The sequence below is a fragment of the Silurus aristotelis genome (genome assembly GCF_946808225.1).
Source record: "Silurus aristotelis genome assembly, chromosome: 15".
Classification (NCBI taxonomy): Eukaryota; Metazoa; Chordata; class Actinopteri; order Siluriformes; family Siluridae; genus Silurus; species Silurus aristotelis.
The window spans coordinates 5563790-5587034 of record NC_139588.1 but is presented as its reverse complement, the minus strand read 5'-3'; the positions used below and the strand labels follow the sequence as shown (position 1 = coordinate 5587034).

The following is a 23245-nucleotide window of genomic DNA, read 5'->3' as shown; positions in this document are numbered from 1 at the left end:
GGTGTTCAGATGTTTTATACTTAGAGACATTGTTTAGATGTTTTGTACCTTGGTACAATGTTCAGATGTTCAGATGTTATGTACCCTTGAAAAATTGTTTATGTGTTGTGTACCTTGGGACATTGTTTAGATGTTATGTACCTTAGTACAGTGTTCAGATGTTTTGTACCTTGGAACATTGTTCAGATGTTATGTACCTTAGTACAGTGTTCAGATGTTTTGTACCTTGGGACATTGTTAAGATGTTTTGTACCTTGGTACAATCTTGAGGTTTTCAGATGTTTTATACATTGAGACATTGTTTTTGACATCTTCTTGAAAAATTAGCTTTACCTTGGGGCTTTTTTTCTGGAATCTTAAACAATTAGCTAAGTTTTGTGGGGTTCATTATGAAAAAACACACTTCGGGGCATTGTTAAGATGTTTAGATGTTACTTACCCTTGAAAATATTTTCAGGTGTTTTGTACCTCGGGACATTGTTCTCGTTTTGTACCTTGGTACAATGTTCAGATGTTCTATACTGTGCATTTAAACATTGTTTAGATATTTTATACTTTGGGGCATTGTTCAGATGTATATATGTTTTGTACATTGGTAAAATGTTCAGATGTTCAGATGTTTTGTACCTCAGGACATTGAGCAGATGGTTTGTTTTAGGGTTTTTTTCCTGTGTGTGTAGAACTTTCTTATTTCTTATATGTCCCATCTCTAGTCCTCCTTACTAATGTTATTTCAGATGTCATTTTAGAACTATTATAAGAGGCTTTAACCATGACAAAGTTATTGCAGAGAGAAAGAGTGTATATTATGTGTTTATTTTTTCTGTTAATAAATAATTAAAATGGTAAAAATATAGTCTGTTAGCTTGTTAATCGTTACATCTGTACCCTAACACTGATCTAGCTTTTCCTTTGAGTTAATTAGCAGAATAATAAGGACTGTACTTTATCTGTGCATTACCTAAATTAATTTCCCAACTAAGAACGTGTCAGTCAAACAGAGTCAACTATTAAAAAGAGTTTCTCTTTTTTCTCTTCCACTGACTCGTTACATTTTTTCACTCTGTAGCTTTAACTAAAAAAGGAGGCCGACGGTGATAGTAGACACCGGAGAAAAAGCTTAACTTCTCCGTTAGGTCAGACTTAAGAAGCACTCATGTGTTCTTGTTGCTATGGAGACCGGCTGGCCCTGAGGGAAACAGTAAGTTAGGAAAGTATCTGAGGAGCACTCAGGGTTCCTCAGAGCTCTCCTTATTGAGGATCTGCACTACACCCACTGCTCCTTTTCAGCTCCACCTAAAGGTAGGTTATATAATATTTATAGATAAAAAGACGTCAGTAGATGTAGGAGCAATGTCCTTTTTTTCTATTTTACTGTAAATGTGTAAGTCTGAAGAAACTTGTTTCACATTGTTTTTCCATGTTGTAAATATGTCCATTTCATTATTCATTTTGGTTAGAATTATTACTAAATATTTTTATTTCATGACCTCTGACTACTTTGACACCGCAATGAACTGCTGCTGTAGTCAGTCTACAGGGTCAAAAAAAGAATACTGAACATTTCTATTTTTATATACACATTATAGAGTCTTGTGTCCAATCACTGTGTATTACAGTGTTAGTATATGTTGTTATGTAATTGTGTAGATCTGACATTTATAATTGAGAGATTAGGATATATTTTGCTGCTTGATCATCCAGCAGGAGTCATGTACATATTAAATCTCTCTCTCACACACACACACACACACACACACACACACACACACACACACACACACACACACACACACAAAGAGAGAGAGAGAGAGAGTTGCAGTAGTCCAGTCTCGAAGTGAGGACAGAAAAGGTTGAATACTTGGATGTTGTAGAGAAGAAATCGCAAGAACGAGCCACATTAAAAACATGTGATAAGAAGGACAGTTGATTGTTCATAGTTACCCCAAGGTTGCGAGCAGTGGCTGAAGGGGAGAGCAGAGTGTCCTGAAAAGTTACTCAGAGCTCTTGACCTGGAGATGAATCACCTGGGATGACCAGCAGTTTTGTTTTGCTGATGTTGAGTTTTAATTGATGAGCACTCATCCATGAAGATATGTCTGTCAAGCATGCCGAGGTCAGAGCGGAAGCCATGGTATCTGAGGGAGGGAAAGAAAAGATGAGTTGAGTGGCATTAACATAGCGGTGGTAAGAAATCCCATGTGAGGATATGACTTCACCAATAAAGTGGGTATAGAGAGAGTAAAGGAGGGGACCAAGGACTTGTGCCGCTTTAAAGCCAGACTGGTTTGTATCATGGAGGTTGTTTTATGAGAGATAGACAGACAGTTAGTTAAAAACAAAAATCTAGAAAATCCAGAGGTTTAGACAAAAAGGAGAGAAGTGATACAGGTCTGTGGTTGTTGATGTCTGATGGATCCAAAGCAAGTTTCCAAGATGGGAATGACCCTTGTTTGCTCGAAGGTAGTTGGCACATGGCCAGATGTTAAGGACCCGTTGATGATTGTGGAGATGAAGAGCAGGAGGTCTTGTGAGATGGTCTAAAGCATAGTTGAAGTGATTGGATCCAGAGGGCAGGTGGTGGGATTGCAAGATTGGATGATTTGCAGTATCTCATCTTCTGTTATGGTTGAGAAGCTTGACAACAAAGGAGTGGGGGATTCCTTGGTGAGGAAGTAAAGGTCTGGGAGATATCCTTAAACTTCTTATCATAGAAGAAGGCAAGGTCATCAGCAGTCAGGGAGAATGGAGCATGTGGGCGGGGGGGGGGGGGGGTGCTTGGGGATGTAGTAGTGAAGAGCAGATGTTGTGGCGCTTACAAGGGTCATGTGCAGAGGATTTGAGCATTTCCTTGTAGAAGGCAGTCATAGCAGAATTCACATCCAAAGAAAATTTGGTCAGGAGCGCACGGTAAGATGCGAGGTCTGCATTATTTTATTTTTTTCACTTCCTCTCTGCTGATCGGTGTTCTCGACGATTGCTGCGCAAAACCTCTGACAGCTAGGGTGCGGGACAAGAAGTCTTCTTTGGTTTTGTGGTCAGGGGGCAAAGGAGGTCCATGGTTGAGGAAAGGGAGGAGAGGAAGGAGTCAGTGGCAAAGTCCAAGGATAGAGGGGAAAAGGAGTAAGGGTCGGGAAGAGATAAATTGTTACAGGAAGCTACAGAGGAGAGAGAGATGGAGTGGAGGTTAGGACGAGAAACGCACACACAGATTAGTTAGAGAGAGAGAAAGAGAGAAAGAGAGAGAGAGAGAGAGAGAGAGAGAGAGAGAGAGAGAGAGAGAGAGAGAGAGAGAGAGAGAGGGATTTGTGTAGAAATAAGGTAGACTTAAGGTAGTAAAACTGCATTAAATAAAGCCTGCGGAAAAGTTTATAAAGGCTGTTTGTGTGTGTACGTTTCATGGGCACATGTGTGTGCATTTTCATGTGTGTGTGTGTGTGTGTGTGTGTGTGTGTGTGTGTGTGTGTGTGTGTGTGTGTGTGTGGCAATTGTTGATTTCGTGTTTTGTTTCATGTGTGTGTGTGTGTGTGTGTGTGCATGTGTGTAAGAATTTCATGTATGTGTGCATTTTCAGGTATATGTGTGTGTATGGCAATGTTTGATAGAGAGCATGTTTGTTTCATGTAAAGTATATATACAATTTATTTATTTATTTTTTTTTATTTCTGTTATTGCACGTGTTGTTTAAGACACTTTGGTATTGTTATTATTGTTATATATATATATATATATATATATATATATATATATATATATATATATATATATATATATATATATATATATATATATATTTGGTGTGTGTGTGTGTGTGTGTGTGTGTGTGTGTGTGTGTGTGTGTGTGTGTGTGTGTGTGTGTGTGTGTGTGTTAAACAAAGTGTGTTAGCATTATTGTGTCTATGTGTGTGTATTTTTATTGTATTATTTGCAGGTTGCTGCATGAGTTCGGAAGCCACATCCCGCCTGCAGGAGCTGCAGATTTACAGATTGCTGCAGTGTGTGCGTGCACAAGACACCGTACAGGTCAAGAAGCTGTTGCAGGTTGGCGTTCACAACCTCGTCAACATCACTGAGCCGTGCAAGGGCAAAGGTGTCCTGCATGTGGCTGCGGTGGCAAATGACATTGACATGATCGAATTGTTAATGCTTCATGGAGCCAGTCCAGATGTCCAAGATAAGCGGGGGTGCGAATCTCAAGAGAATCAAAACAAAAAGAAAGAATCTTAGCTTTGTTTGAAATGACTTAATCCAAGAGGCAATGTACATTTTCAAGACATTTCCTAGACAAGTTTTTACATAAATGGTTTTGCTTTGTTGTTATTGATTGTTGGGCTGTACATGCTATTTGAGTAATACATATACCACTTACTATAGTATTTGACTAAGCCTATATCATGAGAAAAAAAAAAACCCATCAGGTCTCTTGGTAAAAGGTAGTCAACTGGCTGAACTTAGTAACCAGGCCTTGGCCAAGGAGGTGACCAATAACCAATGGCAAATCTAGTAGAACTTTAGATCACCACCTGCAGAGATGCTAGAAGGACTAAAGTTTTAGATAATACCATTTCACCAAGACTTTTATGATAAAGTAGCTAGGTAGAAGACACTTGTCTGTAAAAGGCATAGGGCAGGAACTTAATGGATATTAAAAGCATAAGTGTATATGTGTATATTTATCTTCTTCTTTCAACTTCTCCCATTATGGGTCACCACAGCGGATTATCCGTCTCCATACTACTCTGTCCTCTACATCTGCCTCTTTCAAATCTGCATCCCTCATCACATCCATAAACCTCCTTATTGGCCTTCTTCGTATATATATATATATATATATATATATATATATATATATATATATATATATATATATATATATATATATATATATACACACACTGTATATACTTATAAAAGTTCAGACATTAATTTATATCATGTAAGTTAACAATCTGTAAAATAACTCTGGAGATTAAAATCTTTGCTTGTAATATGATCAGCCTCTGTCTGCCTTTCTATGTAGGTGTGCTTTTCTATTGCCTCTGTCCCACCAAAAGGCACAGACGCTGTCTGCAGGTGGCGCTGAACAACAAGGCAGACGTGAACAACGTGACCCATGCGGGCATGCCTCTATTCCTACAGGCCTGTGAGAACGCCCAGGAATGTGAGGACATGTGCCTTAGACTGCTGGAGAGAGGGGCCGACCCTAATTCTGCCAATCAGGTAGGATGTCCTAAGGAGTGTGTTTTGTGTGTGTGTCTGTGCCAAGTGTGAGTAAGCAGAACAGCAAAGGGAAGGATGTGTGTTTGTTTGAGACTCTGTGAACCAGCAGACACCTTTTACAATGCAGTTTATGGATATGTGTAAATCATGTTCTGTCCAATGCAGCATTTCAGTTGAAGGATAACAGATCAATCAGTACTAACAAATAACAGCCAAATGGGCTTATATTAAGTAATATAATTCAGACTCTGTCAAGCAAACATTATCCAGATATGAAAACAACCAAATTATTCTAACAATTATAAAAAATATCTCTTCCAAAAACATATTTGGAAAAAATTATAAAAAAAAGAAAAAAAGTATAAACTTGTCAGTCTCAGATTTAGTCTGTAGGTACCTTGTTTCTATTAACCATTTTCTATCCACTTTGCATTTCAATATGAGGCTTCACATAAAGTGCTGTGAAATAATATTTTCCCCTTTTCTGATTTGTTATATAATATATATAAAATATTAGATCAGATTAGATTAGATTCAACTTTATTGCCATTGTACAGAGAGCAAGCACATGGCCAATAAAAGGCAGTTAGCATCTACCCAGAAGTGCAAATAGCTATGTACTGTATGTAAATAAACAAAGCTAATATATTCAAATATATCTATATATGATCTAATACCTCTCCTTGAACTGCCACCTTAACGTGGTGGAGGGGTTTGAGTACCCGAATGACCCTAGGAGCTATGTTGTCCGGGGCTATATGCCCCTGGTAGGGTCTCCCAAGGCAAACAGGTCCTGGGCGACGGGTCAGACTAAGAGCGGTTCAAAACCCCTTATGAGAGATACTACATCAGGGACCGTGACGTCGCCTGGTATGGCGCAGCCGGGGCCCCACCCTGGAGCCAGGCCCGGGGTTGGGGCTCGTATGCGAGCGCCTGGTGGCCGGGCCTTCCCCCACAGGGTCCGGCCGGGCTCAGCCCGAAGGAGCGACGTGGGGCCGCCTTCCAGTGGGCTCACCACCTGCAGGAGGGACCGTAAGGGGCCGGTGCTAAGAGGATCGGGCAGCAGTCGAAGGCGGAGGCCTCGACAACCCGATCCCTGGACACGGAAGCTAGCTCTAGGGACGTGGAATGTCACCTCGCTGGCGGGGAAGGAGCCTGAGATTGTGCGTGAGGTTGAGAGGTTCCGACTAGAGATAGTCGGGATCACCTCTACGCACGGCCTGGGCTCTGGAACCACACTCCTCGAGAGAGGATGGACTCTTTACAACTCTGGAGCTGCACATGGTGAAAGGCGTCGGGCTGGTGTGGGTTTGCTTATAGCCCCCCAGCTCAGCCGCCATGTGTTGGAGTTTACCCCGGTGAACGAGAGGGTCGTTTCCCTGCGACTACGGGTCGGGGATAGGTCTCTCACTGTCGTGTGTGCCTACGGGCCAAACGGCAGTATAGAGTACCCGGCCTTCTTGGGGTCTCTGGGAGGGGTGCTGGACAGTGCTCCGACTGGGGACTCCGTCGTTCTACTGGGAGACTTCAATGCACACGTGGGCAGCGACAGTGACACCTGGAGGGGCGTGATTGGGAGGAACGGCCCCCCTGATCTGAACCCGAGCGGTGTTCAGTTATTGGACTTCTGTGCTAGTTACAGTTTGTCCATAACGAACACCATGTTCAAGCATAAGGGTGTCCATCAGTACACGTGGCACCAGGACACCCTAGGCCGTAGGTCGATGATCGACTTTGTGGTCGTTTTATCTGACCTGCGGCCGTATGTCTTGGACACTCGGGTAAAAATAGGGGCGGAGCTGTCAACTGATCACCACCTGGTGGTGAGTTGGATCCGATGGCGGGGGAGGAAGCTGGACAGACTCGGCAGACCCAAGCGTACTGTGAGGGTCTGCTGGGAACGTTTGGCCGAGCCTCCTGTCAGAGAGATCTTCAACTCCCACCTCCGGCGGAGCTTTGACCAGATCCCGAGAGAGGCCGGAGATATTGAGTCCGAGTGGACCATGTTCTCCACCTCCATTGTCGAAGCGGCCGCTCGGAGCTGTGGCAGTAAGGTCTCCGGTGCCTGTCGAGGCGGCAATCCCCGAACCCAGTGGTGGAAACCAGAAGTAAGGGATGCCGTCAAGCTGAAGAAGGAGTCCTACCGGGCCTGGTTGGCTTGTGGGACTCCTGAGGCAGCTGACGGGTACCGGCAGGCCAAGCGAACTGCAGCCCGGGTGGTTATCGAGGCAAAAACTCGGGCCTGGGAGGAGTTCGGTGAGGCCATGGAGAAGGACTATCGGCTGGCCTCGAAGAGATTCTGGCAAACCGTCTGGCGCCTCAGGAGGGGAAAGCAGTGCCCCACCAATGCTGTTTACAGTAGAGGTGGGGAGCTGTTGACCTCAACTGGGGATGTCGTTGGACGGTGGAAGGAATACTTCGAGGATCTCCTCAATCCCGCCGTCACGTCTTCCATTGAGGAAGCAGAGGCTGAGGGCTCAGAGGCGGACTCGTCCATCACCCAAGCTGAAGTCACCGAGGTAGTAAAGAAACTCCTCGGTGGCAAGGCACCGGGGGTGGATGAGATCCGCCCTGAGTACCTCAAGTCTCTGGATGTTGTGGGGCTGTCTTGGCTGACACGCCTCTGCAGCATCGCGTGGCGGTCGGGGACAGTGCCTCTGGAATGGCAGACCGGGGTGGTGGTCCCTCTTTTTAAGAAGGGGGACCGGAGGGTGTGTTCCAACTATAGGGGGATCACACTTCTCAGCCTACCTGGGAAAGTCTATGCCAGGGTACTGGAGAGGAGAATACGGCCGATAGTAGAACCTCGGATTTAGGAGGAACAATGTGGTTTTCGTCCAGGCCATGGAACACTGGACCAGCTCTATACCCTCTACAGGGTGCTGGAGGGTTCATGGGAGTTTGCCCAACCAGTCCACATGTGCTTTGTGGATTTGGAAAAGGCATTCGACTGTGTCCCTCGCGGCGGCCTGTGGAGGGTGCTCCGGGAGTATGGGATCGGGGGCCCTTTTCTAAGGGCTGTCCGGTCCCTGTATGACCGAAGCAAGAGCTTGGTTCGCATTGCCGGCAGTAAGTCAGACTTGTTCCCGGTGCATGTTGGACTCCGGCAGGGCTGCCCTTTGTCACCGGTTCTGTTCATAATTTTTATGGACAGAATTTCTAGGCGCAGCCAGGGGTCGGAGGGTGTCCGGTTTGGTGACGACACGATTTCGTCTTTGCTCTTTGCAGATGATGTTGTCGTGTTGGCTTCATCAGACCAGGGCCTTCAGCATGCACTGGGACGGTTTGCAGCCGAGTGTGAAGCGGCTGGGATGAGAATCAGCACCTCCAAATCCGAGGCCATGGTCCTCAGTCGGAAAAGGGTGGCTTGCCCACTTCAGGTTGATGGGGAGTTCCTGCCGCAAGTGGAGGAGTTTAAGTATCTTGGGGTTTTGTTCACGAGTGAGGGAAGGGTGGAACGGGAGATTGACAGACCTATCGGTGCAGCTTCTGCAGTAATGCGGTCGATGTACCGGTCTGTCGTGGTGAAGAAGGAGCTGAGCCGCAAGGCGAAACTCTCGATTTACCGGTCAATCTACGTTCCTACTCTCACCTATGGTCATGAGCTCTGGGTCATGACCGAAAGGACAAGATCCCGGATACAGGCGGCCGAAATGTGCTTTCTCCGCAGGGTGGCTGGGCGATCCCTTAGAGATAGGGTGAGAAGCTCAGTCACTCGGGAGGAGCTCAGAGTAGATCCGCTGCTCCTCCACATCGAGAGGGGTCAGCTGAGGTGGCTCGGGCATCTGTTCCGGATGCCTCCTGGACGCCTTCCTGGGAAGGTGTTCCGGGCGCGTGCCACTGGGAGGAGACCCCGGGGAAGACCTAGGACACGCTGGAGAGACTATGTCTCCCGGCTGGCCTGGGAACTCCTTGGTGTCCCCCCGGAAGAGCTGGAAGAAGTGTCTAGGGAGAGGGAAGTCTAAGCATCTTTGCTTAGATGGTACATGTATTTGGTATTCTGGTCTTTCGTGTGTAGGGAAAACCAGAGATGTCTCTTGACACGCAAACAGAGCTCTGTGAGATTTGCTGGAGTCGTCATTTTCCAGGCCTCGGCCCTTGCCTTGAGAGGGTGTCTACTTCCTGGTTTAAGTGGCCTGGGATATACAGTGCCTTCAATAAGAGCAACTTCCCTTGGGCCCACAGGAAGATCTGCCATGCCAGCTTGTACAGGAGGCAAGATCGCAGACCTCCCTGGTGGTTTATATATGATACCACCGAAGTGTTGTCAGTATGGCCTCCGAGGTCTGGGAGAAAATGTCTTGAAGCACGGTCAGCATCTCGTGGCAGTTAATGCGCCACATTCGATGGGACCTCCCCCAGTAACCTGGAGAGGAGTGGCCACTCATCGAACGCTTCCCACCCCATGAGAGGTGCGTCTGTCATAAGCGTTTTGCAACATTTAGGAACTCCCAGCACGGGGCCCTAGGTCAAGAACCCGGGATCTCTCCACACATCTAAGGCTCATAAGGCTTGCTGCGTGACCTTGATCGTACAGAGTGGATTGCCCCTCCGGGAATGCCACCACTGAAGAGGTCTCATGTGCAGAAGGCTAAGATGGAGAAAGCAAACTATTTTTTGGCGTTCAGCCTTAAAACTGGTTCCTTCATATGGGTAAGAACGACATTTTGATGCCTGACTGCCGGGTAGTGGTAGGGGCTGCGCCCGCTGAGAGAGAAGGCAAGAGAAGGGAACGGAGAATCGCAGCAAGGTAACAGGCTTGATTAAAAAAAAATAAATAAAAAAGACTGGCGTTTAAACAAAAAAAAGAAAAAAGACACTGGTGTACAAATGCATAAGCAGTCGCTAAAAACCACAACAGTGTCTAACAATGTCATGAGTGAGCTAACTGCACAACCTGATGCTCACGAGTCGCGAAAGAACAGATCCAGTGCGACTGTCCCAAAGTTAAAAAAACAAACAGTTTTCTTTGTTGTCTTTAATATGAAATGCTCCCATGCCTTGGATGACTTGGGACGCACACTTGTTCCTGTTGCCAGTTGACCCTGTACTGTCTGCCTTTTTTGCGGGTGGCTGTGTTATCTTACCATCATGCTAACCCGTAACTTCAACAGCCAAACTATTCGATAATGCATTCCTTGACAACACATTTTATTGTTGATTATTTGCGATTTTATCGATTAGTTGTTGCAGCTCTATACTTAGTTTCTCCAAAAAACAGTTAACAATAAACAGAAAATTGTGAAGCGGAGCTTCATGTATTTCATCCAAAACCTACTGTAATTAAAGTGAGAGTATGAGAAAGATTAATACAGATAAATGATCTAGTTTGTTGCATATGAACAAAAGGAACAATAATGTGTCTCCCAATAAAAGACCATGTGTTTTTAAACTTGTGGCAATATACCTTGCACCCGACCCAGAGTTCCTGTAATATGGCTCTAGTTTGCCCCTGACTCCACTATGAAGCAAAATACATAGTCCTCCTTTTTCTGTTAACAGTTAACAAATCCAAGTAACACAAAGTAAACATCTTGTGTAGATACAGTACCAGATCATTGTCTGATGTTCCCCAGTGCTGTGGAATTCTTCTGACAGAAAGTATCTGTTGAAATCCTGTCAGCCTCAACATGATAGGAGGAGACATGAGACAACTGTACTGTGATAGCAGTTGTGTAAGTCGAGTCTTTTCGTGTTTGCACTCGCAGGTGACAGGTCGCACTTCTCTAATGGAGGCGGTGAGAGCAGGAGCAGTGCAGCTGGTGAGAGCCATCCTTAAAAGAGGGGCAAATGTCAACACACTGGACATCAATCGGTTCAACGCGGTTCACTTCGCTGCCGAAGGAGGCTATTTGGAAGTGACTAAAAAAATATTACTCAGAATTCAGACTCATATTTAAACCCTTGTTTAGGGGTGTTCCAAACTAAAGATTTACAAATTCAAATTGTCGACATAAACATTCACAAAACAATTTCTTATAACATTTTAAAGCTACGATGTACAGAACATCACACAAAGATATAGAAGAAAAACATTTTGCATCAATAAACATAAAAAATAACAAATAAATACCTGCAGAAAGGCCACACTGCAGACAGGATTTCTGCATTACACATGTTGGCGCAACATAGACAAAACAATCAAATAATTAAATTAGAACAGAATAGACCTTTACAGAGTCTCACAGACAGTGTTATATACAGTGAGGAAAATAAGTATTTGAACACCCTGCTATTTTGCAAGTTCTCCCACTTAGAAATCATGGAGGGGTCTGATATTGTCATCGTAGGTGCATGTCCACTGTGAGAGACATAATCTAAAAAAAAAAAATCCAGAAATCACAATATATGATTTTTAAACTATTTATTTGTATGATACAGCTGCAAATAAGTATTTGAACACCTGTCTATCAGCTTGAATTCTGGCCCTCAAAGACCTGTTAGTCTGCCTTTAAAATGTCCACCTCCACTACATTTATTATCTCAAATTAGATGCATCTGTTTGAGGTCGTTAGCTGCATAAAGACACCTGTCCACCCCATACAATCAGTAAGAATCCAACTACTAACATGGCCAAGACCAAAGAGCTGTCCAAAGACACTATAAACAAAATTGTACACCTCCACAAGGCTGGAAAGGGCTACGGGGAAATTGCCAAGCAGCTTGGTGAAAAAAGGTCCACTGTTGGAGCAATCATTAGAAAATGGAAGAAGCTAAACATGACTGTCAATCTCATTCGGACTGGGGCTCCATGCAAGATCTCACCTCGTGGGGTCTCAATTATCCTAAGGAAGGTGAGAAATCAGCCCAGAACTACACGGAAGAAGCTGGTCAATGACCTGAAAAGAGCTGGGACCACCGTTTCCAAGGTTACTGTTGGTAATACACTAAGACGTCATGGCTTGAAATCATGCATGGCACGGAAGGTTCCCCTGCTTAAACCAGCACATGTCCAGGCACGTCTTAAGTTTGCCAATGACCATTTGTATGATCCAGAGGAGTCATGGGAGAAAGTCATGTTGTCAGATGAGACCAAAATAGAACTTTTTGGTCATAATTCCACTAAACGTGTTTAAAGGAAGAAGAATGATGAGTACCATCCCAAGAACACCATCCCTACTGTAAAGCATAGGGGTGGTAGCATCATGCTTTGGGGGTGTTTTCTGCACATGGGACAGGGCGACTGCACTGTATTAAGGAGAGGATGACCGGGGCCATGTATTGCGAGATTTTGGGGAACAACCTCCTTCCGTCAGTTAGAGCATTGAAGATGGGTTGAGGCTGGGTCTTCCAACATGACAATGACCCGAAGCACACAGCCAGGATAACCAAGGAGTGGCTCTGTAAGAAGCATATCAAGGTTCTGGCGTGGCCTAGCCAGTCTTCAGACCTGAACCCAATAGAGAATCTTTGGAGGGAGCTCAAACTCCATGTTTCTCAGTGACAGGCCAGACACCTGACTGATCTAGAGAAGATCTGTGTGGAGGAGTGGGCCAAAATCCCTCCTGCAGTGTGTGCAAACCTGGTGAAAAACTACAGGAAACGTTTGACCTCTGAAATTGCAAACAAAGGCTACTGTACCAAATATTAACATTGACTTTCTCAGGTGTTCAAATACTTATTTGCAGCTGTATCATACAAATAAATAGTTAAAAAATCATACATTGTGATTTCTGGATTTTTTTTTTTAGATTATGTCTCTCACAGTGGACATGCACCTACGATGACAATTTCAGACCCCTCCATGATTTCTAAGTGGGAGAACTTGCAAAATAGCAGGGTGTTCAAATACTTATTTTCCTCACTGTATTTTAATCCCTGCCGCCAATATGCTCCTGTGTCAAGCACAGATAATGGAAAGTAAATCTATATCTGAATTTATTTGGAGGAAACTGGTAGTTCTATGGGAAATCAGACATTGAGCACCCCCGTATAACCAAAAATGCCATGATCCTTGTTTCATACTGTAACACCTCAGCAAAGATTTGATTGTGAAGTTGGTAGTCGAATCAAACTCCTTCTATCGAAGCATTGAATCATTGACTATTTTGGGGCGCCCCTACTCTAGTCATGTCAGGCTGATTTTTACTGACTTTCATCTGTGGTTCATGCTCACTTATACTGTATCCTATTAGCAATTTTGTCGGTAAAGAGAACCGTCACCTGCTTTCCTCTTCAGATTCTTCAGGTGCTGTCTGCATACGTAGCAGACATGGGAGTAATGACGGCAGAAGGAAACACGGCTCTGCACTATGCTGCCCGAGGCGGCTTCTCTGAATGCTGCAGATTTTTGGCACTAAGAGGTAATAATTACAAGAAACAGTCCTTAATATTTAACTTTCTTTTGGTCGCATAAATGTGTCCTGAAAGTCAGGTCAACAGAAACAATTGCATGTTCAGTTTTAATTAATATCAGTTCAATTTAACAGCCCGAATGGCGTTTTAAAGCTATACACAAGCCAAGGTTTCTCAGAGAAGGCAATAACTACAACTTGTAGGATAAACAAAACAGCTAGACATAATAGGCCATGCAAATTGCTCGGAAATGTCACAGGCAAAATGTTGTAATTCACTGGACATCTGGGTTATTTAAAGAATGTGTGCAAACTGCTGAGTCTTAGCCAGAAGTCTGGAAAATGGGTCCATGGGTAAGATTTGCTTTCATGGGCATGCAATGTGAAAACAGCCTGAGAATCAAGGAAGTGGTACTGTAGGTCAAGAGATGTGTTACTCAGATGAGCTCCAGGGTCAAAATAGGATGTCCGAAAACAATTTTTTATGTTGAATAAATTGCTTGATCCAAACATCTTTGGCCAGTCTTTTTTAGAGCCATTTATCCACATCAGATGTGTCCAATCTTTTCAACCAAAGGCCAGTGTGGGTGCAGGTTAAGACACCCTTGTGGTGATCTTCATCATTAAGCATGGTGTTCCACAGAAACAGAGGGAGTTTAGGTCATACTAAAAGAGGGAACTCTATATAAGAGTGACCTAGGGCAGTCTTGATGTTCTAGACCTTCATGGGGAAAATGTCACACCACTATTCCTTTTCTAATATCTTGATCAATTATCTCAACTTGTACAGAACGTTTAACTTTTTGATGATCTCTACCATACTTGTGATGTAAAATGGGGTTGCCTGTCTGACATTGTCTTCAGTGAGCAAATAAAAAATCCCAGAAAACCTATTAAAAAAGGATTTCATCATTTACAATAAAAAACATAAGCAAAGATGGAATAAGTTGAGGGAAAGAAATTGTGCAAAAGCTGTAATGTAGTTGTCAAGTGACTAAAGATAAAAGGTTAAAATATATATATTAAAATATGTGTGTTAGGGCAAACTAATTGGACTAACAATTAAGCTTATCGATGTGGGTCGTTTATTCATAATTAATGCCGGAACATACTGTGCAATATTTAATAATACTTTGTAATTTTTGCTTGTAAGATTGTACAAACACAATCCCTAGATCACACTGTAGGATCTTAGTTGTCAGTATGGCAGTCAAAAAATTATTGTTTTATGTCATAAATCCACGACATGTTCAAAACCTCGTTCTCTCCCTAACGATAGCTAGCAGCAAACAAAAGCAATCTGTAGCGTCGATTTGGTTGATTACATGCCTTGATAATTAAAAACGTCATACAAACCCTCTTTTTTCTGCCATAACATAATGAGTTTCTCTTCTTGCTGTACTGTCCACCTGACTCGTTTCCAAAATTTTCCTGAGGTGGTTTGAAGTTCGGGGCTCCTATTGGTTTTTGATTTTACGGTTGTCATAGGAGAAAAGTCACACTTAAATCTTCTGACACTGCTGGAATTCCATCGGGGAAAAAAAAATTATCGCACTGGCCATTAATACATAGATTTTAGGCAAGGATTATGGGAATCTTTATAGATAAAAAAATTGGTTTTGGGCAAACAAATCATGGCCAAAATCATACAGTGTGCACCTGGCTTTAGTCACACAAGTCAAAAAAACAGAATTTGTAATAGGTGCACTTTGTGTGTCAGATCTACATTATAGTGGTCCAATGTTATATGTGTGTGTGTGTGTGTGTGTGTGTGTGTGTGTGTGTGTGTGTGTGTGTGTGTGTGTGTGTGTGTGTGTGTGTGTGTGTAAGACAGAGAGCAGCGCATTACAATGCGTTATTACTATATCCTGCCTAGAACCTAGTTTGGAACATCTGCACTGGCTGTATGTTTTCTCCAGCTGAGTGTTCTTCTAATTTCAGGATGCAATCCCAAGCTGAAAAACACTGAGGGCCTGCTACCCTGTCACATCGCACAGAACTTGGATCACAAGGCTTCAGTGAAAGAGCTGAAGAAGGCTGAGCGTTTGAATAGGAAGCTGTTAAAGAGCTACAATAACGATTCCTGGCCACTGACCCTTTACGACTGGTCTCGTGAAAATGAAGATGAACTCCGAAAGGCTTTCGATTTTGCTTCTCACGGAATTACAAGCTTGGAGGTGGTTTCTTTCGAGAATTTTGTCTCTGTTCTTCGAGACTTCCAGACGCCGATAGGTAACGAGCACGTCCGGAAAATTCTGCTTGCTCATGATAAGCGTAGGCAAGGTTTAATTAACGTCAATGACTTTTTCAGAGGTGTCAGATATCTGCCCAGGGCTCTTGTTATGACCTCTAGTGAACTAAAGAAGGCAAAGAAAAGGCCTGGTACGTCAGGTAAGGGTAAGAAGAAAAGCAAATTGAACCTTGCTTTGCCAATTTGCATCCTCCCACCTGAAAGTGTTCACCGCCGAGATGACCTGGGTCCACCGCATTTTATGATCGAGAAGTACCAGTTTGTTACAGACACAAACCGATTTGATCAGGACCATCCACCTCGGCACCCGATAGAAGATGACTCCGCCTGGTATATAGACAAACCCGAAAAGACATTCATAAACATAAACTACTGTGTTAAGACTGGAGACATTGAGTCCCTGAAAATGGCCTTTAGTCAGAAGGTCTCTGTTGAGGTGAAAGATCACTTTTACAAGACACCACTAATGACTGCTTGTGCAAGTGGGAATTATGAAGTGGCCAGATATCTACTTAATCTTGGGTAAGTTTATTCATAATATTTGTATGATGATATTTATGCACACATATCTTATACATCAAACAACTAGAGATCTTTTACACTATATAAAATTCAATAAATTTATGTTTCTATCTATCTATCTATCTATCTATCTATCTATCTATCTATCTATCTATCTATCTATCTATCTATCTATCTATCTATCTATCTATCTATCTATCTATCTATCTGGCTAGCTATCAAGCTATCTAGCTACTGTTTAATGATGTAATAAGGATTCAAATTATGCTAAAACTGTTTAAATGCTGTTACCATTTACAGCAAGTTTTGGACCATGTGCTCCTAGCCTACACTACACTATATGAAAAAAGGTGTTGGGACACATTTTTAGCTATATGACATACCTCACATTTCAGCCATATGTGGTTCTTCCCCGAACTGCTACCATAAACTTGAAGACTTTTGATTATGTCTTTGGATGCGTTAACATGAAATTTTGAACTAGCAGAAGCAAACCTATTCCAGCATGACAATGCCCCTGTGCACAAAGCCAGCTCCATGTAGATGTGCTTTACATGGGTATTGAACACCTTTGGGACGAATTGCTCATCAGGAACAAACGTATGCTTATAAAGAACATATTTATCACCACATTATCTGTGTAAAGCTGCTTTGAGACAATGTTCATTGTTAAAAGCGCAATACAAATAAAAATGAATTGAATTGAATTCAGCCTCCCCACCCCCCCCCCCCCCCGAGGCCTGCCCCTCTCTCTCTCTCTCTCTCTCTCTCTCTCTCTCTCTATCTATCTATCTATCTATCTATCTATCTATCTATCTATCTATCTATCTATCTATCTATCTATCTATCTATCTATCTAATGATGTACTATATGTTTCCATTATGTTAAGACCATGTGAATGCTGTTACCATTTGCTGGTTTCACCATTACACATATGAAACACGCCAGTCCACTATTGACTACACATTCACGTTCAGATAAAAAGAAAAATGAATGAATTACATAATTACAAAAAGTCAAATACAAATTTGCACACACTCATTGATTTTGACAGCCCTAATAAATATACTGTACATTATTCTCATTTAAATAGCAAATAATTCAGTGTACTTTTATGTGCAGGGCCGATGTAAATGCATGTGATCAGTTCCGCTGGACTCCATTACATCACGCCTGCCATGCTGGACACCTTGACATTATTAAACTGTTAGTGGAGGCAGGGGCTTCAGTAAACATGCCCACTTTTAATGGAGCCACACCCTTAATGAGGGCCATTGAGAGTTCCAGGCCCTGTTGTGTGGACTACCTTATCAAGGCTGGAGCAACAGTTACAGCAGAAAACATTTCAGGTATAGAAGCAGGCTTCATCACAATAAGTCATCTGTAAAGCCAAAAAATAGTAACATATTTCCTGGCCACAGAAATAAAATTTCCTCTTACTATTACTTAAGGTATTTATTGACAGAGACTTCTAAGCAGTTTGCAAGTTGCTCTGGATAGAGGCATCAACCAAATGCCATTATTGTAAATGTAAAAGTTATTAACTAATTTATTATTTTATTTTATCACCACAGCTTTAAATAACTGCATCACTACGTTACCCCACTAACATCTCTCTAACTGTACTGTATTAACGCAGCAGGGAACATTTCTCAAACTATATATTTGCAAAGCTTAGCTCACTTTTCTGCTATCAGATCAGTGCCATCTTATTAGAGCAATGGAAATGACTTGAATTTTCTGAATTGTTCTGTTTAAAAACATTGATTCATTTTGGATCCATCGCTCACTTTGACTGGAGTCAACTCCATTAAATCATTGAATTGCAGAGCAAAGCTGCTTGGACATTGCCCGTGTGTATGCAGACTGTCGGATTGTAAAGTTGATCCAGGACAAGGCTAATAGCTTTCGGAAGCCAAGGGAGCACAAGAAAGCCAAACCTCAGGCCAAACCGAGACCAGCCACCAGCACTTCCATTAACGAGAAGGTACTATATATATATATATATATATATATATATATATATATATATATATATATATATATATATATATATATATATATATATATATATATATATATATAGTACAGACCAAAAGTTTGGACACACCTTCTCATTCAAAGAGTTTTCTTTATTTTCATGACTATGAAAATTGTAGATTCACACTGAAGGCATCAAAACTATGAATTAACACATGTGGAATTATATATGGAATTATAAACATAACAAAAAAGTGTGAAACAACTGAAAAATGTCATATTCTAGGTTCTTCAAAGTAGCCACCTTTTGCTTTGATTACTGCTTTGCACACTCTTGGCATTCTCTTGATGAGCTTCAAGAGGTAGTCACCTGAAATGGTCTTCCAACAGTCTTGAAGGAGTTCCCCGAGAGATGCTTGGCACATGTTGGCCCTTTTGCCTTCACTCTGCGGTCCAGCTCACCCCTAAACCATCTCGATTGGGTTCAGGTCCGGTGACTGTGGAGGCCAGGTCATCTGGTGCAGCACCCCATCACTCTCCTTCTTGGTCAAATAGCCCTTAATTCCTTCAGTGTGACTCTACAATTTTCATAGTCATGAAAATAAAGAAAACTCTTTCAATGAGAAGGTGTGTCCAAACTTTTGGTTTGTACTGTATATATATATATATGTACTGTATATATCTTGCATATAGTCCATCTATGAAGTAAACCCAATGTAGGTGTATCTAATAAAGTGGCCAGCAATGGCCTATTATATGTCATTTTTTATCTATAGTATAGTGTATTTTGTTTGACAACATATAACAATCTGGATAATTATGTAATACACCACTTGTAACTGATCTGAACCCGATAGCAGAAAGACAGGAACACCCCTTGCCTGAGTGTAAGTAAATGAGAGTAGATGTCTCAGATTACGTCCGCTTCAATACGCTAATGTTACAGCTGCCAGAGAGAGTGTGTATGCTTTGTCTATGGTGTCTGTCAGTCACTACGTTAATTACTCTTACGGATAGTACTTACAAAAACATTCATGTAATGCATATTGCTTCTCTATTATCATTGATGTTTAGTAGAGGTTTCTCACAATTCCACATCCATCATCAATGACCACATCAAACACCGCTCATAGCTAAAGCTTATAGAAACAAGATGCAAATGGTTTCAGACAGAAAGCTATACAATGCTGAAACCATTTGTGCATTTTGCATTTCAAACCTTGGCCTTTAGTGATGTCCTACATAAATCAGTCTATCAGTATGACACCATGGCTATAGAAACCATAAATATTAGACAGAGATGCAGTAGAACAGAGCGCTGCATCACAGACAGGAATCTCATACAGTGAGACTGAATGACATTACTAAAGCAAGAAAGACAATCAACACAAATCAACTAGAGCTGTTTCAATCCATCCATAGCTGCACCAACTGAATACATCATCTTTAGCAGAAGCAGCAATATTAACCTCAGGAAATGACAGCAGGTTTACCATGGATTTTTTTTTGTCTGTGCATTATGGTTTTCCTGGGGATTTAGAATAAAGGCAAATTGAATGTTTTGACAAAATCTACAGGAAAATTTTTTTTTAAGTATAAATGGTTCATTAAAAAGCTTAACAACCATTTTGAACTGTTTTAGCCGACCTTTCCTCATGATGTTCAGCTTTTCTCCGAAAGTCCATCTTTTATTGTGTAATCAAAAAACAGATACTTGAGAGAACTAACAGCTGCTCATAAACGTGAGATACTCACTCTCAGAAACCTCACAACCGAAAGGTTTTAAATGTAACTTTTAACAGAAAGCATCTGAAACAATCATCAAATTTGATCATCTTTTTCGGTCTTGTATTAGGTTTTGTGACCTAATTCCATCTTTGTCCTGCGCCTTTTTGGCAGGGCTCTGTTCTCACACCACAGGCCCCAGAGGACTTTGCAGCCTCGACAGATAAAACAGAAACACAGGACAACAGCGTGATCTTTCACAGCACCCAGATCACCAGTGGAGCGCTGAAAAAAGACATCAGCTTTGTGCCAAAAACGGTACTTTTTTTCGCTATTGGACATAATGCACACGCATCGATTATATAACCTGTATTTTCTCACTGTGTTCGTTTGGGGTTATTAAGAATGTTTAAACACAGGGCATCCCTTGTATAAACATACTGAGAATAATTATTGTTTATTCCTCATAGTCCTCATATATGCATGTTGCATTTTTAAATATAATACATAATCCTCAGTGGTGTATTGTATTTGACTAAATGTATGTAATGACTGTATGTAAGTAATTTTTTGGCTATTTTCTAGTTTTACTGAGTATCAAAGATATACGCAACTATATTTTCATTGACAACGACCATTTAGCATTTAGTCAGCTCTAAATATTTGGTTTTACTTCCTATCTAAAATGATTTAGTTTTATTTGTCTATTGAATACTAATGGTTCTTCTACCTTTTTGAAAGAGTGCTTTACTACTGTTGTGTGGATGGTAAAAGCAGTGTTGAGGTGTACAATTTTAATCAACTGTTATTGGCTTTTAACTAATGTGTCTTGGTGATGAGGACTAGTGCATCTTCAAGCCTACGTTCAATACGAGTCAAATACTGTTGCTCTGGACACAAGCGTCTGTTAAATGCCATAAATGTTAATGTAAATCTATAATTTTACTCAAGTCGGATTTACAGGTACTCTTTATACATCTATTAATACATTGGATTTGTATGTTAAGGTGTGGGGCAAACAACTGACTACCAACCAGCAGATGGAGAGAAAGGAAAAAAGGAGACAGCATTTCACGTATGGAGATTTTGATGACTTCTGGATGCCTTTCGGAAAGAATGTTGAGAAGAAAGCACTAGAGCGATCACGAATCTTGGAGCAAAACTGACGACGGGTGAATGGTCTGACAGTATGTTCCTGAATGTCCTGTAAGCTATAAAATCTAAGGAATTATTTGTCATTTTATTTACATTTATAAAAAGTGTTTATTATATTCATGCAGCATGTATGTGTAGAGCACATCAGATTGCGAAATGCAGGACTCCTGTATATCGTTGGCTCAACATTTCATAGTTTGTGAGTAAATAGTAATCAATAATGCATGCATCATCTCGACTTTCTCATGAAGTCGAATAGCAGTGTAGGTGGAGAAAGAGATGGGGGTAGAGATCTGCGTACATGTATTTGTGTATGAGCATGTGTGCTTGTGTGTGTGTGTGTGTGTGTGTGTGTGTGTGTGTGTGTGTGTGTGTGTGTGTGTGTGTGTGTGTGCTGTCTGCTCACAGGGCTGGGCCACTCTATGCAGACACTTCTCCACACCTCCTCCTTTATCTTGTTTATCTCAGCATCCTATCTGCATGCTTTTCAGACCTCCAGGCTTTATGACACCTTCCTCAATCCTCAGAAGACAGTGCATGCGCGTGTTTTGGGACCAAGAAGGGGTCGGAAAGCTGAAAGAGCAGCACCGCCAATGCGTTTTTTTTTTAAATCATTGAAAGTGTCAGCTAAGCATATCTGTTTGCTTGTTCTCAAAGTGCTAGATTATTTTACTCGATGTACTCCTGCATGTAGCAGGCTTGGTTATAGCTTGGCAGGTCACACCAGGGGGAAATGCGCCATACTGCAGCACTGGCTCCTGCAGCACAAGTGTCTCTATATTCCCCGCAGTTCCTGTGAGTGACCAGCAGAGGGTGAAGCAGGGGCTCTATGTTTACATACAGAGAGCTGGCTGGGATGCTCTTAGAGTTTCATAGCAAAATGGCAGCCAGAATAAACACGGCTGTTTTATGTCTGATGAAATCGTACATCATGGTTCAGCATTTGAATATGAACTCATTTTTTTTAACTTAAAATATGTATAAATGTATAAACGTTATTATATTAACCTCCAGTATTTTTGGAAGATGTTCCACTAGATTTTGCAGTGTGTTTTTCACTAGATTTCAGAGCTTTAGGTACTGATGTAGGTGAGGTGAGGAATCATGGGGTGCAGTCAGTGTTCCAGTTCATCTCAAAAGTTGTTCATTAGGGTTTATGTCAGAGCTTCATAGCTAAAAAATATTCCACTCCAACCCATGTAAACCATACATGAAAGCAACGAAAGGTGCCTTATTTTTGTCACATGTACATTACAGCACAGTGAAATTTTTTCTCGCCAAATCCCAGTGACGTTGCAGTGAAGCTGGGGTCAGGCATGATATAGCTCTTCTCAAGTACAAAGGTTTGAGGGCCCCAAGAGTGGCAGCTTGGAAATACTGGGCTGAGGATTAAACCCCAACCTTCCAATCATAACCCAGAGCCTTAACTACTAAGCTACCACATCCCCACTTTCATTGAGCTGGCTTACCTACCTATCTCCCTACCTTTATGAAACTGGCTTTGTTTAGAGGGGCATTGTCATGCTGAAACAGCTTTGGGTTTCAAAGGTCTGACAGTATGTTCCTGAATGTCCTGTAAGCTATAAAATCTAAGGAATTATTTGTCATTTTATTTACATTTATAAAAAGTGTTTATTATATTCATGCAGCATGTATGTGTAGAGCACATCAGATTGCGAAATGCAGGACTCCTGTATATCGTTGGCTCAACATTTCATAGTTTGTGAGTAAATAGTAATCAATAATGCATGCATCATCTCGACTTTCTCATGAAGTCGAATAGCAGTGTAGGTGGAGAAAGAGATGGGGGTAGAGATCAGTTTGGGGAAGAACTACATATGGCTGGAAAAGTCAGGTGTCCCAATACTTTTTCATATAGTGTATATATGTAGATGAGAAAAAACACATTAATATTACACAGAACATATTTGGCCCATTTTCGATAATAGCGTATGTAATAAATAGCACATAACAGACTGTACAGTTATATAATAATTATCAACGCATGGATGGTGTGATGTGGAACGACCCAAAAACAGTGTTTCAGTTCGCACACAGAAGTGTATTATTTTTGCATCACTGCATGGTCTGGAGTGT

The 23245-nt window shown here is 41.9% G+C and overlaps 1 protein-coding gene across 1 annotated transcript; it reads left to right on the top strand.

Annotated features, from left to right (window-relative positions):
* The first annotated feature begins 1181 nt into the window (after nucleotides 1-1181).
* ankef1a (ankyrin repeat and EF-hand domain containing 1a) lies at nucleotides 1182-22708 on the top strand. Its single transcript, XM_083563425.1, has 10 exons — nucleotides 1182-1302; nucleotides 3932-4186; nucleotides 5021-5220; nucleotides 10929-11078; nucleotides 13400-13523; nucleotides 15456-16287; nucleotides 17411-17637; nucleotides 18118-18275; nucleotides 20168-20311; nucleotides 21001-22708. Exons 2-10 carry the CDS (start codon nucleotides 3940-3942, stop codon nucleotides 21157-21159), a joined length of 2241 nt encoding a protein of 746 aa, XP_083419551.1. The 5' UTR covers nucleotides 1182-1302; nucleotides 3932-3939; the 3' UTR covers nucleotides 21160-22708.
* Nucleotides 22709-23245: the final 537 nt, after the last annotated feature.

Bases quoted from the DNA above. Each gene is read 5' to 3' on its own strand.
- ankef1a (XM_083563425.1), top strand. From the start codon at position 3,940: ATGAGTTCGGAAGCCACATCCCGCCTGCAGGAGCTGCAGATTTACAGA. The intron at 4,187-5,020 runs GCGAATCTCAAG...CTTTCTATGTAG, and splicing joins TGTCCAAGATAAGCGGGGGT to GTGTGCTTTTCTATTGCCTC. The intron at 13,524-15,455 runs GTAATAATTACA...TTCTAATTTCAG, and splicing joins CAGATTTTTGGCACTAAGAG to GATGCAATCCCAAGCTGAAA.